We start from the raw sequence: 18,464 nt of genomic DNA, 5'->3' as shown, positions 1-18,464 counted from the left end.
AAAAAAAAAAAAAAAAAAAAAGCGGCGTATCCTGGTTTTCCTGCAAACGGGATTTGTCCTGGTTAGAAACACCCTCCGGCAGCCAGGGGCTGGTGTGGCAAGAAACCGTCTCCCTGCTCCTGCACCCGGGAGCCATGAAATGTGCCCAAGCAGGCTGCTTTTTTTATTCTTTAAATAGGCTATTTTCCATTCCCCAAAATGCTGTTTTTTTCACAAGCAAGCCCAGCCCCACCCCGTGGAGGCAAGGCACCGCCGGCTGCGTGGCCAGGATGTGCCCCTTGGCCGACACCCCGCTTTGGTGAGGAGGAATTTGGGGGTTCTCTCCATGTTTGCAGCGAGGCGGGCCGGAGCGGTGGGGAGGGCAGCGATGCCTTCCCGAGCAAACCCTGCCCCAGAGCTCCTCGGCCTGGCTGGAGCCTCGCCTGCCCCCTTCTCCCCCGGGGAGGGGGGGCACGGTGAAGCTCTTGGGTTGGGGGTCCCCACTTCTGGGAGGCGGAGGGCTGCGTGGGAGCCAGCGCTGTCAAACCCGCCCAGATTTCAGGCCTCTTCGCCTTGTGCCTGGGCATACACTGACCAAGGGAGAGATGACGACAGCGGTGTTAATTGATACCTGATGCGTTGCCAGCTGTTAGATGAATGCGGGACGGTCCTGGGTTTGGTGGTTTTTTTGTTGGGTTTTTTTTTTTAACCTCTTCCTCCACCCTTAAAATGGCAGGACGGAGGCGGGTAGGCTGTTCTCTGAAGTGTTGTTCCTTCCGAGCTATCACGCTTATCCCGGGGCTTTTCTTCCCTTCTGGTCCCAATTTCCTGCCATTCTTGTCGCTGAAGCCGCCGGGCGTGGATGCGAGGGAGGAAGGGTCTCCTGGGCGGCAGGAAGGATGCTGGGGGCTCTGCACAGCCACCGCTTCTGAGCTTGCTCACCCCAAGCTGCTTTTGCAAAACAGCGTATCTTTTCTAAATGGGCATTTTGCTTCCAAGAGGAACAGCCGATCTATTTAATTTCCATGTTAGGACTTCTGGTGCTTTGCCCTACCCATCAGAGGGAGCCTGACACCCGCTCCCTGCGAGCGCTGGGGGGAGATGCTCCAGCGCCTTCCAAGGAGGGGTGTCTGTGTGCTTGGGACCCACTGGCTCCCCAAAACACCTCCCAGCACTGGGCTTGCCTGCAGCCAGTCCCCTCAGCCCACCTCCTGTGCATATGGGGAGCCTGGGCTTCATTAGAATTAACGATGCTTTCTGCGAGGCTGGCCCGCTGAAGCGTGGTTGAACACCAGGTCTCACGGTTTTCAAGCCCTTTTATGTTGTTTTTCAAGCCAGTAGTGAAGGGGAATTTTAGGTTTACCACCAAGCCAGCATGGTTAGCAGCCAACCTGTCATCCCCAGCTGGGGAGGGATACCTCGTTTGCCACCAAAGCGTGAAGGTTCTTTTCACGGGGTGACATTTAAAGGCTGGATGTGGTGATGAGCACCCTTGCTGCAGGGTGGCCCTATCAGGACCCCAAGGGAGGTGCGAGACGGGGCGCTCGCAGCCCCGTGGTCCTGCCAGCTGGTTAGCATGCAAAAGCTGCTGGGCTCCTTGTGCTCATTTGCTTCTCATTTGCCTTGTGCCCAGCCGAGGTCAGGCACTGGGGATGAAAACAAGCAGCAGGCAGAGCCTGAAGTTTGGCATCGTGCTGCACGGGAGCTTGCTCCGGTGCCCTAGAGGAAGAAAGGAAGCAATTCTCAACTTTAATGGTGTTAACAAATAAGAAAGAAACTCTGATAACTTTAAGTAGCCCTGCTGTCCTGCTGGAGTGTAAATAAGCTGACACCGCTCTGGCTTCCTCCACCTTCCTTCCCCTGGCAGCACAGGGGGAGTTTCACAAAGCTCCTGTGCTGAAAAGCAAAAGGAAAAGGCAGCCCTGCTGCCAGCTCCCCTGGGCACCTCATCAGCCCTCTCTGCCCAAGATGTTTCAGTTTTATTTTATTTTCTGGGGTTGTTTTTCCTGTGTGCGTGCATTTTTGAGAGGAAGATGCCAGGGTTACGTGCTTGCTCACAGAAGGAGCAGCGGCTGCTGCACAGACCATGTGTACAAATGGGTACCTGTTCCAGGAGAGAACGGGTCCCCGCGTGTGTCACAGCAGCATCCACCTACGGGCAGCACCTGGGGACCTCACCCGGTTAGCGAAATGCAGGGCTGGTATGACAAAAGCTTGTCTGTGCTGCAAACTTGTCCTGCAACCTTGGGGTGGCTGGTGGCAAGGGGCTGCTGCGCTTCCCTGCCCTGCGAGAGGCCAGTGGGTAGCAGCACCCGTTACTGGGGGTTTACTGGTGCAGCGGGCAGTCCTAGCTCACCCCACAGCCCGGAGCAGGGCTGCGCTGGGTGCGTGGCAGTGTGGAGCTGCTTCTCCATCCTGCTCACAGTAGATGACCTGACTTCAACTGCTCTTCTGAATTATCAAGATGCGATAGCAGGGCTCAGTGCGTGGGGCTGAACTGACCACCATTGCAAAGAGTCCCTGGAGAGGCCAAAGGAAGCCAGAGAGCTATTTTAAAATGTAATTAAACATAGCCAAGGAGAAATTGGCTTGCTCAGAGAAGAATAGCCCAGGTTATTAGCTAATACAGCCTGTGGCAGCCTTCCAGGTCTAGAGCACTGCTGACTGCCCTACCAGAGAGGTGTCTAATTAAAAGGAAGAGCTTGCTCCTAATGCTATTTTCCAGTCACCACATAACTCTTCTCTCTTGCTTGTGTTGAGGGGATGTGGTGCAGTCGGGGTGCAAAGGGGAAGAAGGGCAAGAGCAAAGGAAAGGTGGAAGTGAAAGTCTGTCTCGACAGTGGTGATTGGAAGGGCAGGGGTGGAGGAGTTGAGTATTTGCTTGTGCAGTGCTGGAAAGTCTGTCAGCTGTCCCTTGGAGTCCACAAAATGTGCACAGAGATATTTGGCTTTGGTGATGAGAGGTGATGGTGGAGGGAGATGGCAGCTCTCTGTAGTGGTGGCCCCACAGTGACAACTCTGCTGAATGCCTTGTGACCCTCTCGATGTGATGGTGAGGGCGGCTGGGTACCGCTATTCACAGTTTAAACGGAGGATGGAAGAGCCGGTGGTTCGTGCAGCGCACAGCTCTGGAGCACAGGTTAGAAATAACTCCCTGGACTCACAGAGCAGCTTGTGTTGTGTTTCGGGTGCAGGCTTGCACTGAGCCCTGCTGAAACGCTGTTAGTGATAGTGGCTAGCAGGCTGCTCTGCTGCAGAGCGTGAGGCGCTGGTTACTGATCTCTCTGGGAATCGCAGAGAGCCTTGTGGGCAGCGAGGATGTAATGCTGGCCCAGCACCTTCTTCCAACAGCTTTGGGTTTGGTGTCCTGGGACAATGTACAGGCCAGCCTGTTTCCATGTGTGTTCGACCCTGCAGCTATTTAATGCCTGTCTTTGAAGGGCAAGAGAGAGGTTTTCTTAGCAGGCTCAGTCCTTGTAACCAGGTTTTCCTGCTGATAGCTCTCTGGGCTGTGTTTCTGGACTCTCTGTCAAGCGAACACAGTCCTGCATATCACCTACAAAACGTTTTCTGAAGTCTCTGCCTGCAGAAGGTTATTTAAGTGGGTCTTTCGAAGGGACGGGTGCTCTGCCTTGTGGGGGTACCCGGTTGCAGTTGATGGGCTGGGCTACAGTTGCAAGGCGGGAGCATCGACCGCCTGGAGGGAGGATTTCTCCATTTTCCTGAGGTTATTCTGTCAACCACTGTAATGCTTATCTCCTGCAAGAGCATTAACCCATGTATGATGCCTTGAGAAACACTTGCAAGTGCCTTTCACTGTATTATTAAAAAGGGAAAGCAGTTGTATTACCATTGTAGCTTAATGCTTATGTATGGGGCCAAATTAATTTTAAAGCAATATCTGAAATTATTTTCCTTCCTGCTGATTGAACCCTGCTGGGAGGTGTCAACGTACAGTGATGCTTCTATCTGCAGCGGGGATCAGGCTGTGAGGTGGGGAGCAGTCCCCATCAGAGGACCCCGCTCCTGGATTTTAGTGCCGGATTCCCACTCTCCTCCATCCATCAAGCTTTATTTGGCCTCTGTCGTGCTGCTCCTCCAGCAGTGTTCCTCTGGAGCTTGTTTTGCAAAGCCCCGCAGTGTTGTGGGGCCGGTAACTATAGGCACCAGCAGAGAATTTCACCCCGGCCGGCGGCTCTATTAATAGCTGCTGCTGGAAGGTGGCGGCGGCTGCGCGGCCAGAGCGGAGCAGGGGCTGTGGGCTGCCTCCCTCCGCCTGCCTGCAGAGCACCGGGCTCCTGGCAGACACCCTTTCTGCAATTCCTGGGCAGGCCTTGCCTGCAAACTTTGAGCCTGACCTGTGTCGGCCACGGCGCGCAACCGATGCGGAAGGCAGCGGGAAGGCCTCGCCTGCGCTTCCCAAGAAGGGCCCTATCAATTGCTGTGGTTTGCCAGTGCCCATGCCGAGCTCGGCGGAGAAGGTTTTACATTGTGAGGCTGTCAAACCGCAACCACACTAGTCTGATTTAAGGCGCTTCCCCTGCTTACGCCCTCTGAAAAAGTCGTGCAGGGGTGTTGACGTGTTGGTGCTCCAGGGCATCAGTGCGGAGGCAATCTGTAGCGCTTCTCACCTCCAGGTTTTACATGAATTCTTGGCACGATGTCCTGTCATCGTAACACGAAGACTGTTGCAGCATCAAACGAAAGTTCCAGGGTTTGTGGGCTGCCGTTCAGCTGCCAGCCCCTTGCTGCACCCCGAGCCCTTTCAGTGCTTCTGCAGGACACATCTATTTGCAGTAGAAAAGAAATTCCGCTTCTGCTTTCCAGAAGGCGAGGTGCAGTGCTCGGGGAGGCCCAGCGCTGCCTGTACACGTGTGTGCCACCAACGGCCACGTGCCCACCTCGGACCTTGAGGTGCTAGTGCAGAACCTGTAGGGTCCTGGCACGCATCCTGTAAGGGCTGGTGTTACCCTTTCAGAGGTAATTTCCATCAAGATATGAATCTCTAGCTCTTTGCTTTATTTCCTCACTCACACTAGGTGTGGTGATAAAATGATGTTTCATTATCTACACTGCATGTAGTGGTGAATACGTATCTGCTGCTCCACCCAGAGACCTGCAGATGGTGTGGGAGCAAAGCACTGAACCCCAGATTAGCAATTCATTCCTGGCTGTGTGAGGGGCTTCTTGCATGGCAAGATGCTTCAGCCTTGGAAAACCATTTTGTCCTTCTGCGCCCCGGTTCCCTGTGCCTAACAGGAGGGAGATTTGGTTTTACTCCATCCTGGCTGCTTTGCAGGTTGGGCTGGAGAGGAGCTGTGGGGAACCCTGGCTGGGCTCCCCAGAGTGGGGTCTGGGTGCTGCCCCTGCAAAGGGCTCCGTTCCCAGGAGGTGCAAGGGAAGCTGCAAGCCTGTGCAGCATGAAAACCTGTTAAAAATCTCTAATCATCTACCTGAATCATAAAACAGCTAAAATCCATTAAGCTTTCTTGGCAGCATCCTGCTTCTTGCTAGTAACTGTGGTATTTCAGAGGCGTCGAGGCACAGGCTCTGCCGGCAGCATTTTGGCAGCAAGGTGGGAGCTTTTCCCGGGCCTGGCACTCGGGCGGTTGGGGAGCAGCATCCTGGCAGCGGGACCCGCCATGGCAGCGGGAAGCAGCGCTGCTAAAAATACAACATTGTGAAACTGCTGGCACCTCCACTTCCCTCCGCCGCCGGCTTGAGCCGCAGGATGTCTGCTTCGCTTTGACATGCCCAGCAAGTCGCACTATAGCCAGGACTGCTTCCTCCTCCTCTTCCTCCTCCCCGCCAGGAAACCTATTTCAGAGAGGGGCAGGGGGAAGGGAACAGGAGGAAAAGGGCTGGGGACGGTGGAAGGGACGGGAGGTGATGCACGTCCTGGCATATGCCGGTGTCTGGGGGGCAGCAGGCGAAGGTGGGGGCAGCTCGGATATGGGGTGTCCCGCATTAAAGGAGGGAACAGGGCCATTCCTTGCCCCTGTAAATCATGACATTTTCTTATGGAGGGGAGGGGTGACTAAGCCAAGAAAGATGGGCTTGTTCCCGTGCCCCACAGCTGGTTCTGTGAAATTTTGGGGTGAGCAGCGTATCGGTTGGTGAAGCTCAATCCGGGGGGAGCGCTGCTACATGTACGGTGGATGCAGCAGCAAACCAGGGCTGCACACCCACCAGCATCGTGGTGTTCAGGTGGTGATACTCCATCATGTCAGGTACCACCCCATCACCTCTCAGGGGGCTGGGGGGCTGCCTTTTTCCTCCCTGAGGCAGCATCCAAGGGGGACTTCCCCCTACTGTGGCAAGCGGGAACGGCGTCCCTGTGTAAAGCAAGTCTTGGGCAGGCAGGATCCAGCTGGAAAAGTCTGGCTGTCTGTGGAAGAAGCAATAAATCTCTGGAAGCTGGAAAATAGCAGTAAAGAGGAAACTCCGGAGCCTGCTGCTCCACCTCTGCTGTGCTGACAGGATGCACGGGGTGCGATCCCCCCGTCCTGGGGAGCACTAGTGATGCACCTCTGCAAGTGCCGTTGTGCTGGCAGGGGAACGGCCAACTTGTGGAAAGCAGATCTGAGAGTGATGCAGTGCTGGCGTTGCTGAAGTTGCAGCTTTTCCATGGCTACTCTCATTAAAGCAGTCCCCAAAAATTTAAATGGAGGGCTGTGCTGGAGACTGGGGTTATATCTGCAACGAGTGACAGCCCCAGTCTCTGAGACGTTGCCATCTGATGAGCGGGGCAGGCAGAGAGCAAGGGGGTAACCTGCGTGAGATGGCAGATACCTACAGTGGAAAACCAGGGATAGTTAATATATGGGGATATGCAGCCTAGAGATGAGCATGACGCTGCCATCAGTGGTTGGAGCTCTTCTGGCTCTAGTGTTGGCAAACAGCAGCAGTTGTAGGACGCGGGGGGAAGAAAATACAGAGTTTATATCTGGAACAAGCTATTGTGTTAAAAAGGAGATTATCTCAGGTGAGGTGCAGTGGAAGTTGGGGTTACTGTTGTGAGCCAACAAGATTTTCTCTCTCTTCTTTCCTTTGGGATAAACGATGCCTTAATTACATTCTGTGCTTCTTGGTGGTGGAAGGATATATGGTTTTCATGGAAAAAGTTATTCATTGTAGCCTAAACCCTGTTTTCATTAGCAAGCGAATGTCGTTTTCTCCTCAGAAATCCAGCTGCTATTGGATTAAAACTTCCATTCAGAGGTCCTCTGTGCTCTGTTAGAAAAGCAGATGGAGGGACATGGGGTGTTCCTGGGGTGCATTCAGGATAAAACTGGGACCATCCTGGAGATGGTTCAGCTGGCTGCCGTAGGCAGACCTCACCACTGGGGTGCATTTGATGAGTTGGAGGAGGCTCTGTGCTTTCAGCTCATGCTCCCAAATGATGAAGAACGATCTCAAGGATAGCTTGCAGCCTGCTTTCGGCTCTGTCGGGTGTTTTAGTGCAAATCTGACTGGAAAGCAGCTGCCGCTCCTCACGTTGGTGTCACCCCAGCCTCGCCGTGGGTGGCAGGAGGTGCTGGGGTGGGTACTGCTGGCCATGGAGGGTGGTGTGTGGGGCAGACCCCTCCTTGCAGGGGATAAAACACAACAAAAAGGACCACAGCCTTTTCTTTGCCTACCCCAGCCAGCACAGAAACCCAGATCTTCCTTGGGATCTCTTCCACTGAGAGACCTTTACTTTAAGTGTGGCACTGATTAATTTGGGGACATTCTCCTTCTCCTTCGAACATAAACATGGGCTTCATTATGCCTTCAGACAATGAACAAGCCATGCCAGGCTGGATTTGGGTAACTTTCTGCAAAGCCACGAGCTGCCTTATTTGGACCTGGATTTGAGCACAGATTGGCTTTTGTGACTTTTCTCCATAGGCAGTGTTTGGAGAACTTTGGGCTCTCCCAAGCGTGAGAGGGATGAGGGGCTGTGCTGGCAGGGAAGCTGCACTGGTTGCTGTGGGAGAAGTGTTAAAAGCCGATTATTTTGGTGGCAAATTGGAGAGAGACTTGTAAAATCTCCCCTCCCTCTCCAGGAAGCTGGTGGGGATTTTCTCCCTCAGTTAAGTAGAAAAGCCCTGAGGTCAGCTTGCCCTGTGGGTTTTGCACAAATGGTGTGGTTTTGCCTCTCTGTAAAAATCTCTTGGCTGGGATTTGCAGAAATGGGCAAGGAGGAAAACCACCAGCTTGACCTCCCAAGGGGCAAAGCCAGACTCTCACCAACAGTCTATCTTGCACATCCTGGTCCTCGTGTGTTCACCGAGGCTCTGCTGCATTTGCACAACTGGAGACTTTGCACTTTTACTGAACAAACTCTCTTTTTTTTTTTTTTTAATGTGCCTTCATGGTGCCTCTCATACCTGTGGCTGACCTGACCCTTTTGAAAAAAATCATGTTTCTGCTTCTGTACTCTTTGGTAGTTTATCTTCCCCTTTTCAAGATGAGTGGCTTTGAGGATTTAGGATGCTCAAAATTAAATCAGCATTTGAATAGGTTCTTCCAGCCTTTCATAGAAGTGGTATTGAATTCTCAAGGTTGGTTTGTTTGATTTTTTTTACATGTGTGTTTATTTTTTTCCCCTTCTCTCTCATGGTTTTAAATGGAAGGCAGGAGGTCATGGAGAACACAGCAAGTCCTGCTGGCGATTCTCCAACTCAAGTTCCTCTTAGTGACACCTTCCCCGCTGCAGTGCCCCCAGTGTGTCCCCGTCCTCCGCTGCCATTCCCAGCCCCTTCCTGAAAGAGAAAACAGTGAGGAAGTCAGTCATAAAACTTGCCATTATTTGGATGCGAGTATTCCAGTGGTAAGCTGGGTTGATGTTCCATCCGCAGGACATCTCCTCCTGCGTTTGAAGCGTGGTTTTATCCTTGCCCTGGGGTCTCTCACACGTGTGTGTGCACGTGTCTGCACGAAGGCTCCACTCTTCTTCTGGACAACGGCGCAGGCCAGGCAGCGGTTTCAGCCTCGTGGACTTGCAGAGCTGCTCAGCTCTGTTGAGCATCTTCGTGGCAGCCTCCAATAGCCTTGTGTTGTGCCGTGGCCTGAACCGAGGCTTTGCTCTGCTTCAATCCCTGTGTTAGGACATTAAGGAAAGCTGTATGTGCTGGAGGAGCAGGAGAGCGCGGTCCCAGCTCACAGCCCACCCACAGGGACCTGCCTTGCGGTTTCTCTTTTTCTATCACATTATGAAATTAAATGGACAGTGAACTGAGCAGTGGCAGTGGTGGCTGCAGGGGTTCCCGTGCTCATGGGACACCTTGCCAGAAGATTAGCTATTAATCAGGGCGATGCTGTGAGGGCAGCTGGTGTGAATCCTTGTCTATCCCTCCTGATGTGGAACATCCTCGAGACCCACAGGGAGGGGAGTGATGGGATATAACATAAAGATGCTCCTGGAAGTGTTACCAAGTCCTACTGACTGGTTTCTTAGTCATCTGCATGCTCTTTAAACACTGTGCTTCCTAAGTGTCAAGGTGTGGACATCATGAAGGGTGTGTTTTGGTGGGGTTTGAAGGTGTTTTGGATCCGCTGTGAGTGGCTGTGGCAGCAGTTCAAAGCCACGGTGTCTCTGCTCTTGTTCTGCATTACTAGCAGTTCTACTGCCTTTTGGGGTTTTGTTGGTTGGACAAGTCTGCCCTGAGGCAGAGTGGTTTTGGGGGTGCAGAAAGCTCTGTCCTGCTAGGTCTGCTCAGACTGGGAGCCTGACCCTGGATGGGAAGTAATGTGGATGTGACGCTGGGGGAAGAGGGAAGAACTGATGGTTTCCCCACTTTCTGAGCTGCAGTCTCCCCATCCTTCCTAGCCAGTTCTCAGCAGATCAGAGAAAACCCAAATCTCTGTTTGTACATCACAGAGAAATGACACGGGGTGATAACAGCTTGTTGGGAAAAGGGAGTAATTGGGGTTGATCTTAATTTCTGTTGAAAAGCTCTCCTAAAAGCCTCAGTCACACATATTGTGCTTCTTGGGTAAGGCTGAGCCTTCCATTTTAATAGAATATTAAAATAATTCTTAGGAAAGAAATCACCTGCAGGAACTGAAAAGGGCTTTGCACATCCCCAGAATGAGAGATCCTCTCATAAAGCAGGGAAGATCGTATGGCTCGTAGTATGGGGCACAAAGCCTGTTGAAGGGGTGGGACGATGGTTAGGAAGGATGTTCTTGTATGTGAAAGGAGTAAATCAGAATTTGCAGAAAGATGAAAAGCAAGCCACCTGCTCACACCTGAAAACTGCTGCCCTAGGTCTGGCATGGCCGGAGCAGTGGGTAACGCCTGCTTCCCTCTGCTTTCTCCCCAGCTGGCCGGAGGCATCATCCTGGGAGTGGCCCTGTGGCTCCGACATGACTCGCAGACGACGAATATCCTCTACCTGCAGCTGGGGGACAAGCAGGCCCCCAACACCTTCTACGTCGGTAAGTAGGTCTAGGGATGCCGGCATTGCTGAGGGGGTGTCGTGCCCCAGGGTGGGCTGCAGCGTGCCCAAAAGCTGGGCGGAAAGCTCCAGGCAAGCAGCAAGGAGGTCAGACTAAAAATACCTCCCACTCCCCTCCCCGTACTCCCCAGAATATCCCCTGCCATGCCAATCAAAGCATTCATTAAATGTTGGCTCCGGCCCAGGTGCAGAATCTGAAGTCACGGCAGCTAAAAGCGCAAAAAGACGTGTCGCGGCGTAGCGGGTTTTCTCCAGCGCCATTCTGTGCTGCGGGCTCCCCCGGAGCACAGTTGGGAAGATGGGGGGCTTCTGGGAAACGTGTCTTGTTCCCTATCCAGTGGGATGTTAAAAGTAGCCGACAGAGCGGCTGGCGGTGGAAAGTGAAGCTCGGCGAGCTCGTGACTCATGTTCTCCAGGAGGGGGGCAGGTGGAGCCTCTGTGTGTTATGGTTAAGCTTAGCATGATTTTTATTAATTTGACAGCACATTGGCTTGCTAGAAGATGAAACCCCCTATTTTTTCCCTATTCTCCAATGATCCCTCACAGACAAGGGGGAGCAGCTTGCAGGAAGGGCTGGCTTGGAGTGCAGGCTGCCGGGGCTGGGGTGAGCACCCGTCTGATGGGATGTCCTGGTCCCACCTGTAGCTGAAGTTACCTTCTGGAAAGGGTTTTCCTTTGGTTTTCCCTGCTGGTCCATGGAACAGCATGCCTGAGCCTTCTCCCTGGCTGTGCCTGGTTACAGTAGATGCTCCTGCTGTACATAGTGGTGGGTTTTCCTCTCTTGCTCTCTCCCCTCTCCTGCCTCACACCCTGAGCTGTATTTACAGCATTTCCCTTTTGCAGATTTCAATTTTAAAAAGAGAAAAGGGAACTCTTGAAGAAGTTAAACTCTCCCCTTACCAGGAACCAGCCCAAACATGTCCTTCCTCTGGGGCCAACAACCAGTGTCTCCCTAGTTAACACATTTCTCCCAAAACCTGGAGGACCTGGAGCACAGGGGCCAAGTGCTCCCCTTGCACTTGTTGGCCATCTTTTGCTCTTCCACCCCTTTGTGTTTTGTCTTTGTCCTCAGTCTTTGCTATTTAGAAGGCGACGGGGAACAGACTGCAGGTCCCACCACTGCGCTGGCTTTCTGACGCCCATGAATGGCCCATGATTTGAGGCTGGCTGTCTTTTTAAAGTTATATTCAGCAACAGATTGGCCTGGATTCCTTCTGGCGGCTGTAATTTCCATGCAGTAATAACAGCAGAGCATTTCTTTCAGCTGCTGCCTCTCCCAGCCAGCCCTCTGGAGTCTGAAGGCTGGGATTTCTTTTTGCTGTTTCTTTTTTTTTCCCCGTTTTCCCCACCCCCTACAACTGATACTCCCTCCTTTTTCTCCTCTGGCATCCAACATACACATGCACACGATGTTCCTGCTTCTGGAGCAGGAATCTCTCTGGAGTTGGCCTCCAGAGCTGTTTTTTTGGTTTGTTGTTTTTTTTTTTTTCCCCTTGCAAACCACTTTTTGGTGTCTGGCATGGGGCACTGGTCCTGGGATCTGTCAGGAGGCTTTTAAAAGCTGGCCAGGCTTTGCTGTGGTGCTGCAGGACAGGAGGAAGCAATAAAAGTTGTCGGGGGAGGAAAACTTGCACTGTGGGGTTTGTACTTAGTGAGGATGGGGAGTAGGAAAGCTTTGGTGTCTCTGAGTTTCCCTCTGTGTCCTTTCCCCTGCCCCAGAGTTGGAGGCTGTTTTCTCAGGGTGTCTGTGTGTTACGGGAGAGGAAAAATAATTAGCATAGCGGGTCATTGTGTGGGATTTGATAGCAATGGGGAAGTGGAAGAAGGAGGATGTGGGAAGCCGGGCAGCTACCAGGGTACCAGGTGCGCTGTTTATCTGCCTCCAGCCTGCTGCAGGAGCAGGAGGCGAGGAGAAGTCCCTGCTCGCAGCTTCCCTGCAGCCAGACCAGACTGGACCACTGCAGCAGCCACTCCTGTAGCCCTCACGGGCGTGGGCAGCTGTTTCCCTGCTCACCCCGCCAGCCCATGAGGAGGGAGCTCCTGGGATTGGGGTTTCCCGCAAGCGGTCCCCCCCCATCCCCGTGCCCCTCCCGGCACTTTGGCACTGCATCCAACGAGTTGTCTTGTGGGCTGGCTGGGGAGGTTGTTAAACGAGCTCTTGTTCACAGGCTTTTCCTCAGCACAGCTCGCAAACCATCTGATCCCCTAACCACTTGTTGCAGTCTTGGCTTTTGCGCTTCCATTTTGGCTGTGGACCCAACGCTCCAGCAAATGGCAAGTTAACTGCTTCAGCGCTGTAAAGGCCAAGCGGTACCAGTGATGGGGACAGCTGGAGCACCATGTTTTCATGTTTTCCTGACTATGAAGGAAAATACTTGTTCTTCATCTGAGCTAGGCTTATGGTCTAATATACGTTTATTTGCTTTATTTGTAGTTGAAAAACTAAAATCCTTCTTGCCTGCTGCCCTTGCATAACACTGTGTCTGAAGCGCTCTGTGTGTCTGGACGCTGAGCAAGGCGTTGATGGCAGGTCAGAAAACATCCCTTGAGAGTTAGAGGCATTGTTAACTTGGTTGCTAAAACCTGGTTAACGGCTTCTTAAATGTTTATTGACCCTACACATAAAGTACCATTTAAAAAAAAAAAATTACCTGTGATTACATGAGTTATGAGAGCTCCTGGGAAAAGGCTGAGCTGGTCCATCTCTGCAATACAAGTAAAAACTGGAGCAGTCTGATCTCTCCATAATAAGTTGGTCAGCAACTGGTTTTAAGAGCCCCTGGGGATCTTGAAGAGGCAAGTGCCACTGGATTTACGGCTTTTGCCCCATTGTAGAGGGCTGATGTGAAGATGTAACAGGGGGAAGCCCAGTTTCCCATCCTTTAAGGATTTGGTTGTGTGATGCCTAGAGGTAGCTGCTGCGGGTGAAATGCTTTCAGCAGGGTGGGGACAAAAGTCTTGGATCCCCACCCCTGGATTTCACATTTACACCCCCACCCCCCACCCCTTGCTGGGCCACCTGGGTGCTGGGAGCGTCGCCAAGCACTTGTCCCTGCTGCCTGCCTTCCCGTGCTTTCCCCGAAGCTGCCCGGTGAGGAGTGGAACGTGGCAGCCGGATGGTCTCAGCTCCTCTCTCACCTGCCAGATCCAAAATAGGAAATCTGCCTCCAGCTGCTCACGGCAAGTGACAGGGTGACACGACCCGTGGCTCTAATTAGCTCGGCGCTGGGAGCGGGGCCAGGCACGAGGAAGAGTGCAAAGGCATCCAGAGCTGGGGTGTGGTTTTCCGTGTAGCTTTGGGGGTAAGGAGGGGGTTGGTTTTGCTTTTGTTTAGGTTTTTTGTGTCTTATTAGTAAACCCTCTGCTAGGCAGTGTCTCCTCCCCAGAGCACGGCAGCACCGGTGCTCCTTGGAGGGGTGGAAGGTTTTGGACAGGCATACAGTGGCGGGTGAAACCTGGCCACCAAGCCAGCTGCCACTGCTCCCTTTCCCCACTTGTCCTGCTGGGTATCACTGCCCCAACAGAAAGGTTTGGGGGGGTTTTAATTTTTTTTTTTTTTAATTTTTCTCCCTAGCAAGCAGGCTGATGATTGTGGATCTGGCTTCAAGCAGGTCAGGCAGCAAAGCCTGTGGGAGACAAGGTGGGGACAGCAGTGGCTTTGGGCTGATTTTAAGGCTGTGAGCATACTGGGCAGTGGTGTGGGGCAGGAGTGCTGAAGGGGAGCCAGGCTAACAGGAGCGCAGGCTTTCTAACAAGGTGAATCACAGATTCCCTTTGCCATCCTGCTCTCTACAAATACAGTCCAGGATGATGATTTCTGCTCTAGAAATGAGTTCAAGCTGCTTTTCACACAGACTGGGCTGGAAAAAATGGGCCAGAATGCACAAGGATGCTTTGAAGTCTTTCTCACAAACGAGTATGCATCTGAGTTGAACCGCAATTGCATCTGCATGCTTCTCCTTGAAGCCAGCACAACATCCATCACTGACTGGCTTTCCTGGGTGGCCGCAGGATTTTTGGAAGTACTGTCATGAAGCTTTGCTGGCCTCAGGGGGTCTGACCCTTGCAGAGAGTAGGGACTGCCAAGAGGCAGTGCGTATGTGGTAGGGCTCGGGACGCCTGCCTGAGCCTCCCCAGGGCCTACCTGCTGTCCTTAAGACCTGGGAGTAGAGCAGCTGCTGCTGCTCTTGCTGTGGGTCCCAGGTGGGGCCAGCAGTGCAGAGCATATCCCAGCACGTCATCCAAACGGATTTGAGTTGGCTGAGCGGTTGTGGAGGAGCTGTCCCTTCTATCCATAACAGCAGCTTGCTTTCTTCATTAGACTTTTCAGGACTGTCTTGACCAAAAAGCAGTGATTTCCAGGGTTGCAGAGGGGATTGTGCTCAGCTCTGGTGTGTTGTTGCAAAGTCTCTGGAAGCCAGAAGTGCTACAGGGAGTGTGGTCCTGCTGTGAGCAGTGGGGTTGTTCTTGGTTCTTCTTCGTGCTCCCATCCTTTTCCCCATCCCTCCAGAAATATTAGGCACCTTTTAAAGGTGGTGCCAACTTCTGTATATCGTGGGGTTAGACTCAACAGCAAATCTCTTGCTAGATTTGTTGTGAAGGGCTAGAGAAGAGCCCAAGAGTTGTGGTGTCTAGGTCCTGTAATAAACACTAGCAAAAAAACACCTTCAGTTTTGGCATGAGGTGCTGCAGCAATCCCCACGGGTAAACGCAGCTGGTTCAGCATGGGGTTCTGCTCTCACCCATTTCTGCTGTACTTTTTCAAGGCTCTGTGTTATCGGTGGTTTGCCAGTAGAGACAGGAGCTGTGGCCGGGCTTGCATGCTTGGGAGTGGAAACCAAGGTTTGCATTTGGCCCTGAACCACAGTGAGCAAAATGGATTCTTTAGAAAATAATATATTTAGAGATTTATTTTTTTTTAATAGAAGTACCTGCATTTTTCTCTCTTGGAAATAAACTTATTTACAGTTAAGGGCCATTTAATTATTTAGTCCCTTAAAGAAAAAAAAAGCTGAGATTTACTAGATTTGCTGGTTCTAGATTTTCTTATAATCAATGTCAGATCAACTCCTTCAATAATGCTAGAATTCTTTTTAAAATAGTGGTTTTGAGGCAAAAGTCAGTACTTCCCTCTAAGTATCTGGCTCACACCATATGTCTGTCTGACAATACAATCATTTTTTGTATTCTTACCATAGAATTAAACTTCTGTTAAAAAAGGAAGTTGTGTTTAACTGCAATTCAGTCTACCTTCATTGTGACCAACTCCTGCAATTCATTTATTCTGTAGACTGAAATTGGTTATGACTTCAGGCCATAAATTGGTACCATCATTTTGGGTTCAGATCTATCCAACTACAAATAATGTAGCTGTCCTCCTCCTTTGTCCCCTCCCGTTGGCTCTGCCGCCAGGGACCTGTGCCAAAGGTGGCTTCTTGCTCTTCAGAGCTGTTTAAACCTGTTGCTTTGATGGTTTTCCTCTGAAAACCTGCCACATGCAAAGCCCACAAGAAATCCTCCAGCAGGATTTGGGCTCTGTCAGTGGGGGAGCCCCCAGGGCACGTCGAGATGTCCAGAAGCGCTGTAGGCTGGGGCCACAGAGGAGAGGCTGGGCCAGCCTGTTCCAGCCTGGTTCTCCTGTGCTGCGCCACCATCATCCATCCCAGTCCTGGAGATGTGCAGCAGACCTCCTCCCAGCTCTCACGCGTGTGCTGATGTTACAAAACTCCAGTCATCTTCCAGTGTTTTCTGTGTAGGTAGAAGAAATCTGATTGTGGCATCTCTGTGTGGAGTCGTTTTGGGTACAGGTGTGTGCACACAAAGATGTTGTTTGGGGCCTTCTCCACCTCGCCTTTGCTTTCCTGACAGAGGTGTGTCCTTTGCTTCCTTCTTGCCTTGTTCTTGCAGACAAGGGCAGCACGTACAGCCTTTCATCTCCCGGTGTGAGCTACACAGCCCCAGGAGAGCTCTCCATGCTTTGCGACACTGTTGTTCCATCTGAAAGTCATTAGCAGCCACAGAGCAGCAATGTTTTTCTTGGAAAAGGGGGTGGAGGGAAACAAAGGGGCTTCCCAGTTATCGGCTTGCAGCAAGCCCTCTCTTTTTCCGCACCTTCTTTCTCACCCCACTTCCAACAAAGTGCTGTCAGCTCTGCTGGGCCAATTCCACCAGGCACCTGGACAAAAGCATCCAGGAGACCTTCCCTTGCTGGCTGGGTGGTGCAGCCACCCCTTTCCTGCCCCTACCCCTTCCTGGAGGGACTTCACTCCCTGCCTGTATCTTGCCCCCAGGATGCAAGGAAGCATGTCATGGTCATTTTTTTGGCTAGGAAGAGGGTGTTCTTCCAGGATCGGTGGTGTGGGTAGGATGGAGTCTCCTTCCCATCACTGTCTGCTGGTCCCACCCTTCCCTGCAGCAGGGTGGTGGCGAGCCCCGTGATGTTCAGCATCTCCAGGCCAGGAGCCACAGCTCCCTCGGAGGCTTGCAAAACTCTTGGATGTGAAGAGTCCCCCCACCAGGAGCCTGCCTGCCGGGAGAATAAACACAAAAATCTCCCTTTGCTCCAGGCTCAGCCCCTTTTAAAAGCACATCCCGGGGGGAGAGCAGGCACAATTTGGAGAGCTGCCTGGGCTTCCTGGGAAACATGGTGTGATTCAGGGGGGGGGATTCTTTTTTTTTTTTTTTTTCTTTTGTTGTCTTTTGGAATCATTGCCATGGTGACCTGGGGGAAAAGACTGGCTTCCATTAACTTAACGAGTTAAAGCTGCTGGGAGAGGATCAAAATGGGGGGGGAGAGGTGGGAGCCAGGAATGCCCATGCCTGAAGCTGCACAGCATTTCTGATGGGGATGGTGGGGCAGGAGAGCAGGGCTGGCCAGAGCTGGACTGCTCTCTGCTTGTTTCAGAGGGACTCTGCTGTGCTTGTTCCTCCTTTTATTTGTTTTTCATCATGTCCCTTTTTAAAGTTTGTTTTTTCTACTTGTTTATTTACTCCTCAGCAGGGGCAGGACATGGGTTTTACAACCCTGCAGGCACCAGCTATGCTATAATGCCAGAGCAAGACATTGGATACTGCCTTTTTCTCTCCCTTCCCTGCTTCCAGAACTATGCATCCTACTTCCCACCTGGCCCAGAGGCACAGGGCCCTCCATGGAGGTATCATCTGTGTGAACTGGGAGCTGAGCAGGCCTCTTGGCTGCTCCTTTTTATTTCCTATCTAGCACCATCCAGAGAGAAGTGCTCTATTACTATCAGTCCCTTGGGTTGGATGTTCAGGGACTTTCTCTGTGGCTAAAAGCTTTAGGAGGTACCTGCGGCCCAAAGGATCACATGCCCTGGTTGTATCAGGGAAGGGGGAATTATGTTTGGTCCGTTGCTGCTGCTTTTTCTGATGTATGACATCCTGATGCTCTTGAGCAAAGAGATTGTATCACAGCTGTGCTTCTGCTTTGGATTCAGACATGCCCTGAATCTCTCTGTGATGAAACACAGAATCATTCAGGTTGGAAAAGCCCCTCGGGATCATCGAGTCCAACCATCAGCCCGACTCTACAAAGTTCTCCCCTACACCATATCCCCAACATCTCATCTAAACAACCCCTAAACACATCCAGGGATGGTGACTCCACCACCTCCCTGGGCAGCCTATTCCACTGTCTGACCACTCTCTGTGAAAAATGTTTTCTGAATGTCCAGTCTGAACCTCCCTTGTTGGAGATTAAAGCCGTTCCCTCTTGTTCTGTGGCTGATTACCTGTGAGAAGAGACCAGCACCAACCACTCTACAATGTCCTTTCAGGGAGCTGTAGAGAGTGATGAGGTCTCCCCTCAGCCTTCTCCTCCTCACACTAAGCAGACCCAGCTCCTTCAATCTCTCCTCATAGGATTTGTTCTCCAGGCCCTTCACCAGCTTTGTTGCACTGCTCTGCACTCTCTCCAGCACCTTGATATCTCTCTCATATTGAGGTGTCCAAAAGTAGACACAATACTCAAGGTGTGGGATGAAGAGGTGAAGCTAAGGCTGGTTGGCCCTTTTTCCTAAA

General features: G+C 52.0%; 1 protein-coding gene across 1 annotated transcript in view; it reads left to right on the top strand.

Moving 5' to 3' along the window:
• Positions 1 to 18,464, top strand: part of CD81 (CD81 molecule) — a 36,054-nt gene that overhangs the window by 199 nt on the left and 17,391 nt on the right. Inside the window, exon 2 of the mRNA XM_026850388.1 lies at positions 10,290 to 10,404. Coding sequence (XP_026706189.1) covers positions 10,290 to 10,404 — 115 coding nt within the window. The remainder of the gene's footprint in view (positions 1 to 10,289; positions 10,405 to 18,464) is intronic.

This window comes from Athene cunicularia (assembly GCF_003259725.1).
Source record: "Athene cunicularia isolate RWA chromosome 5 unlocalized genomic scaffold, athCun1 chr5_part2, whole genome shotgun sequence".
NCBI lineage: Eukaryota > Metazoa > Chordata > Aves > Strigiformes > Strigidae > Athene > Athene cunicularia.
Note: the sequence above shows the minus strand (reverse complement) of the source record. Positions and strands in the feature narration are given on the sequence as shown.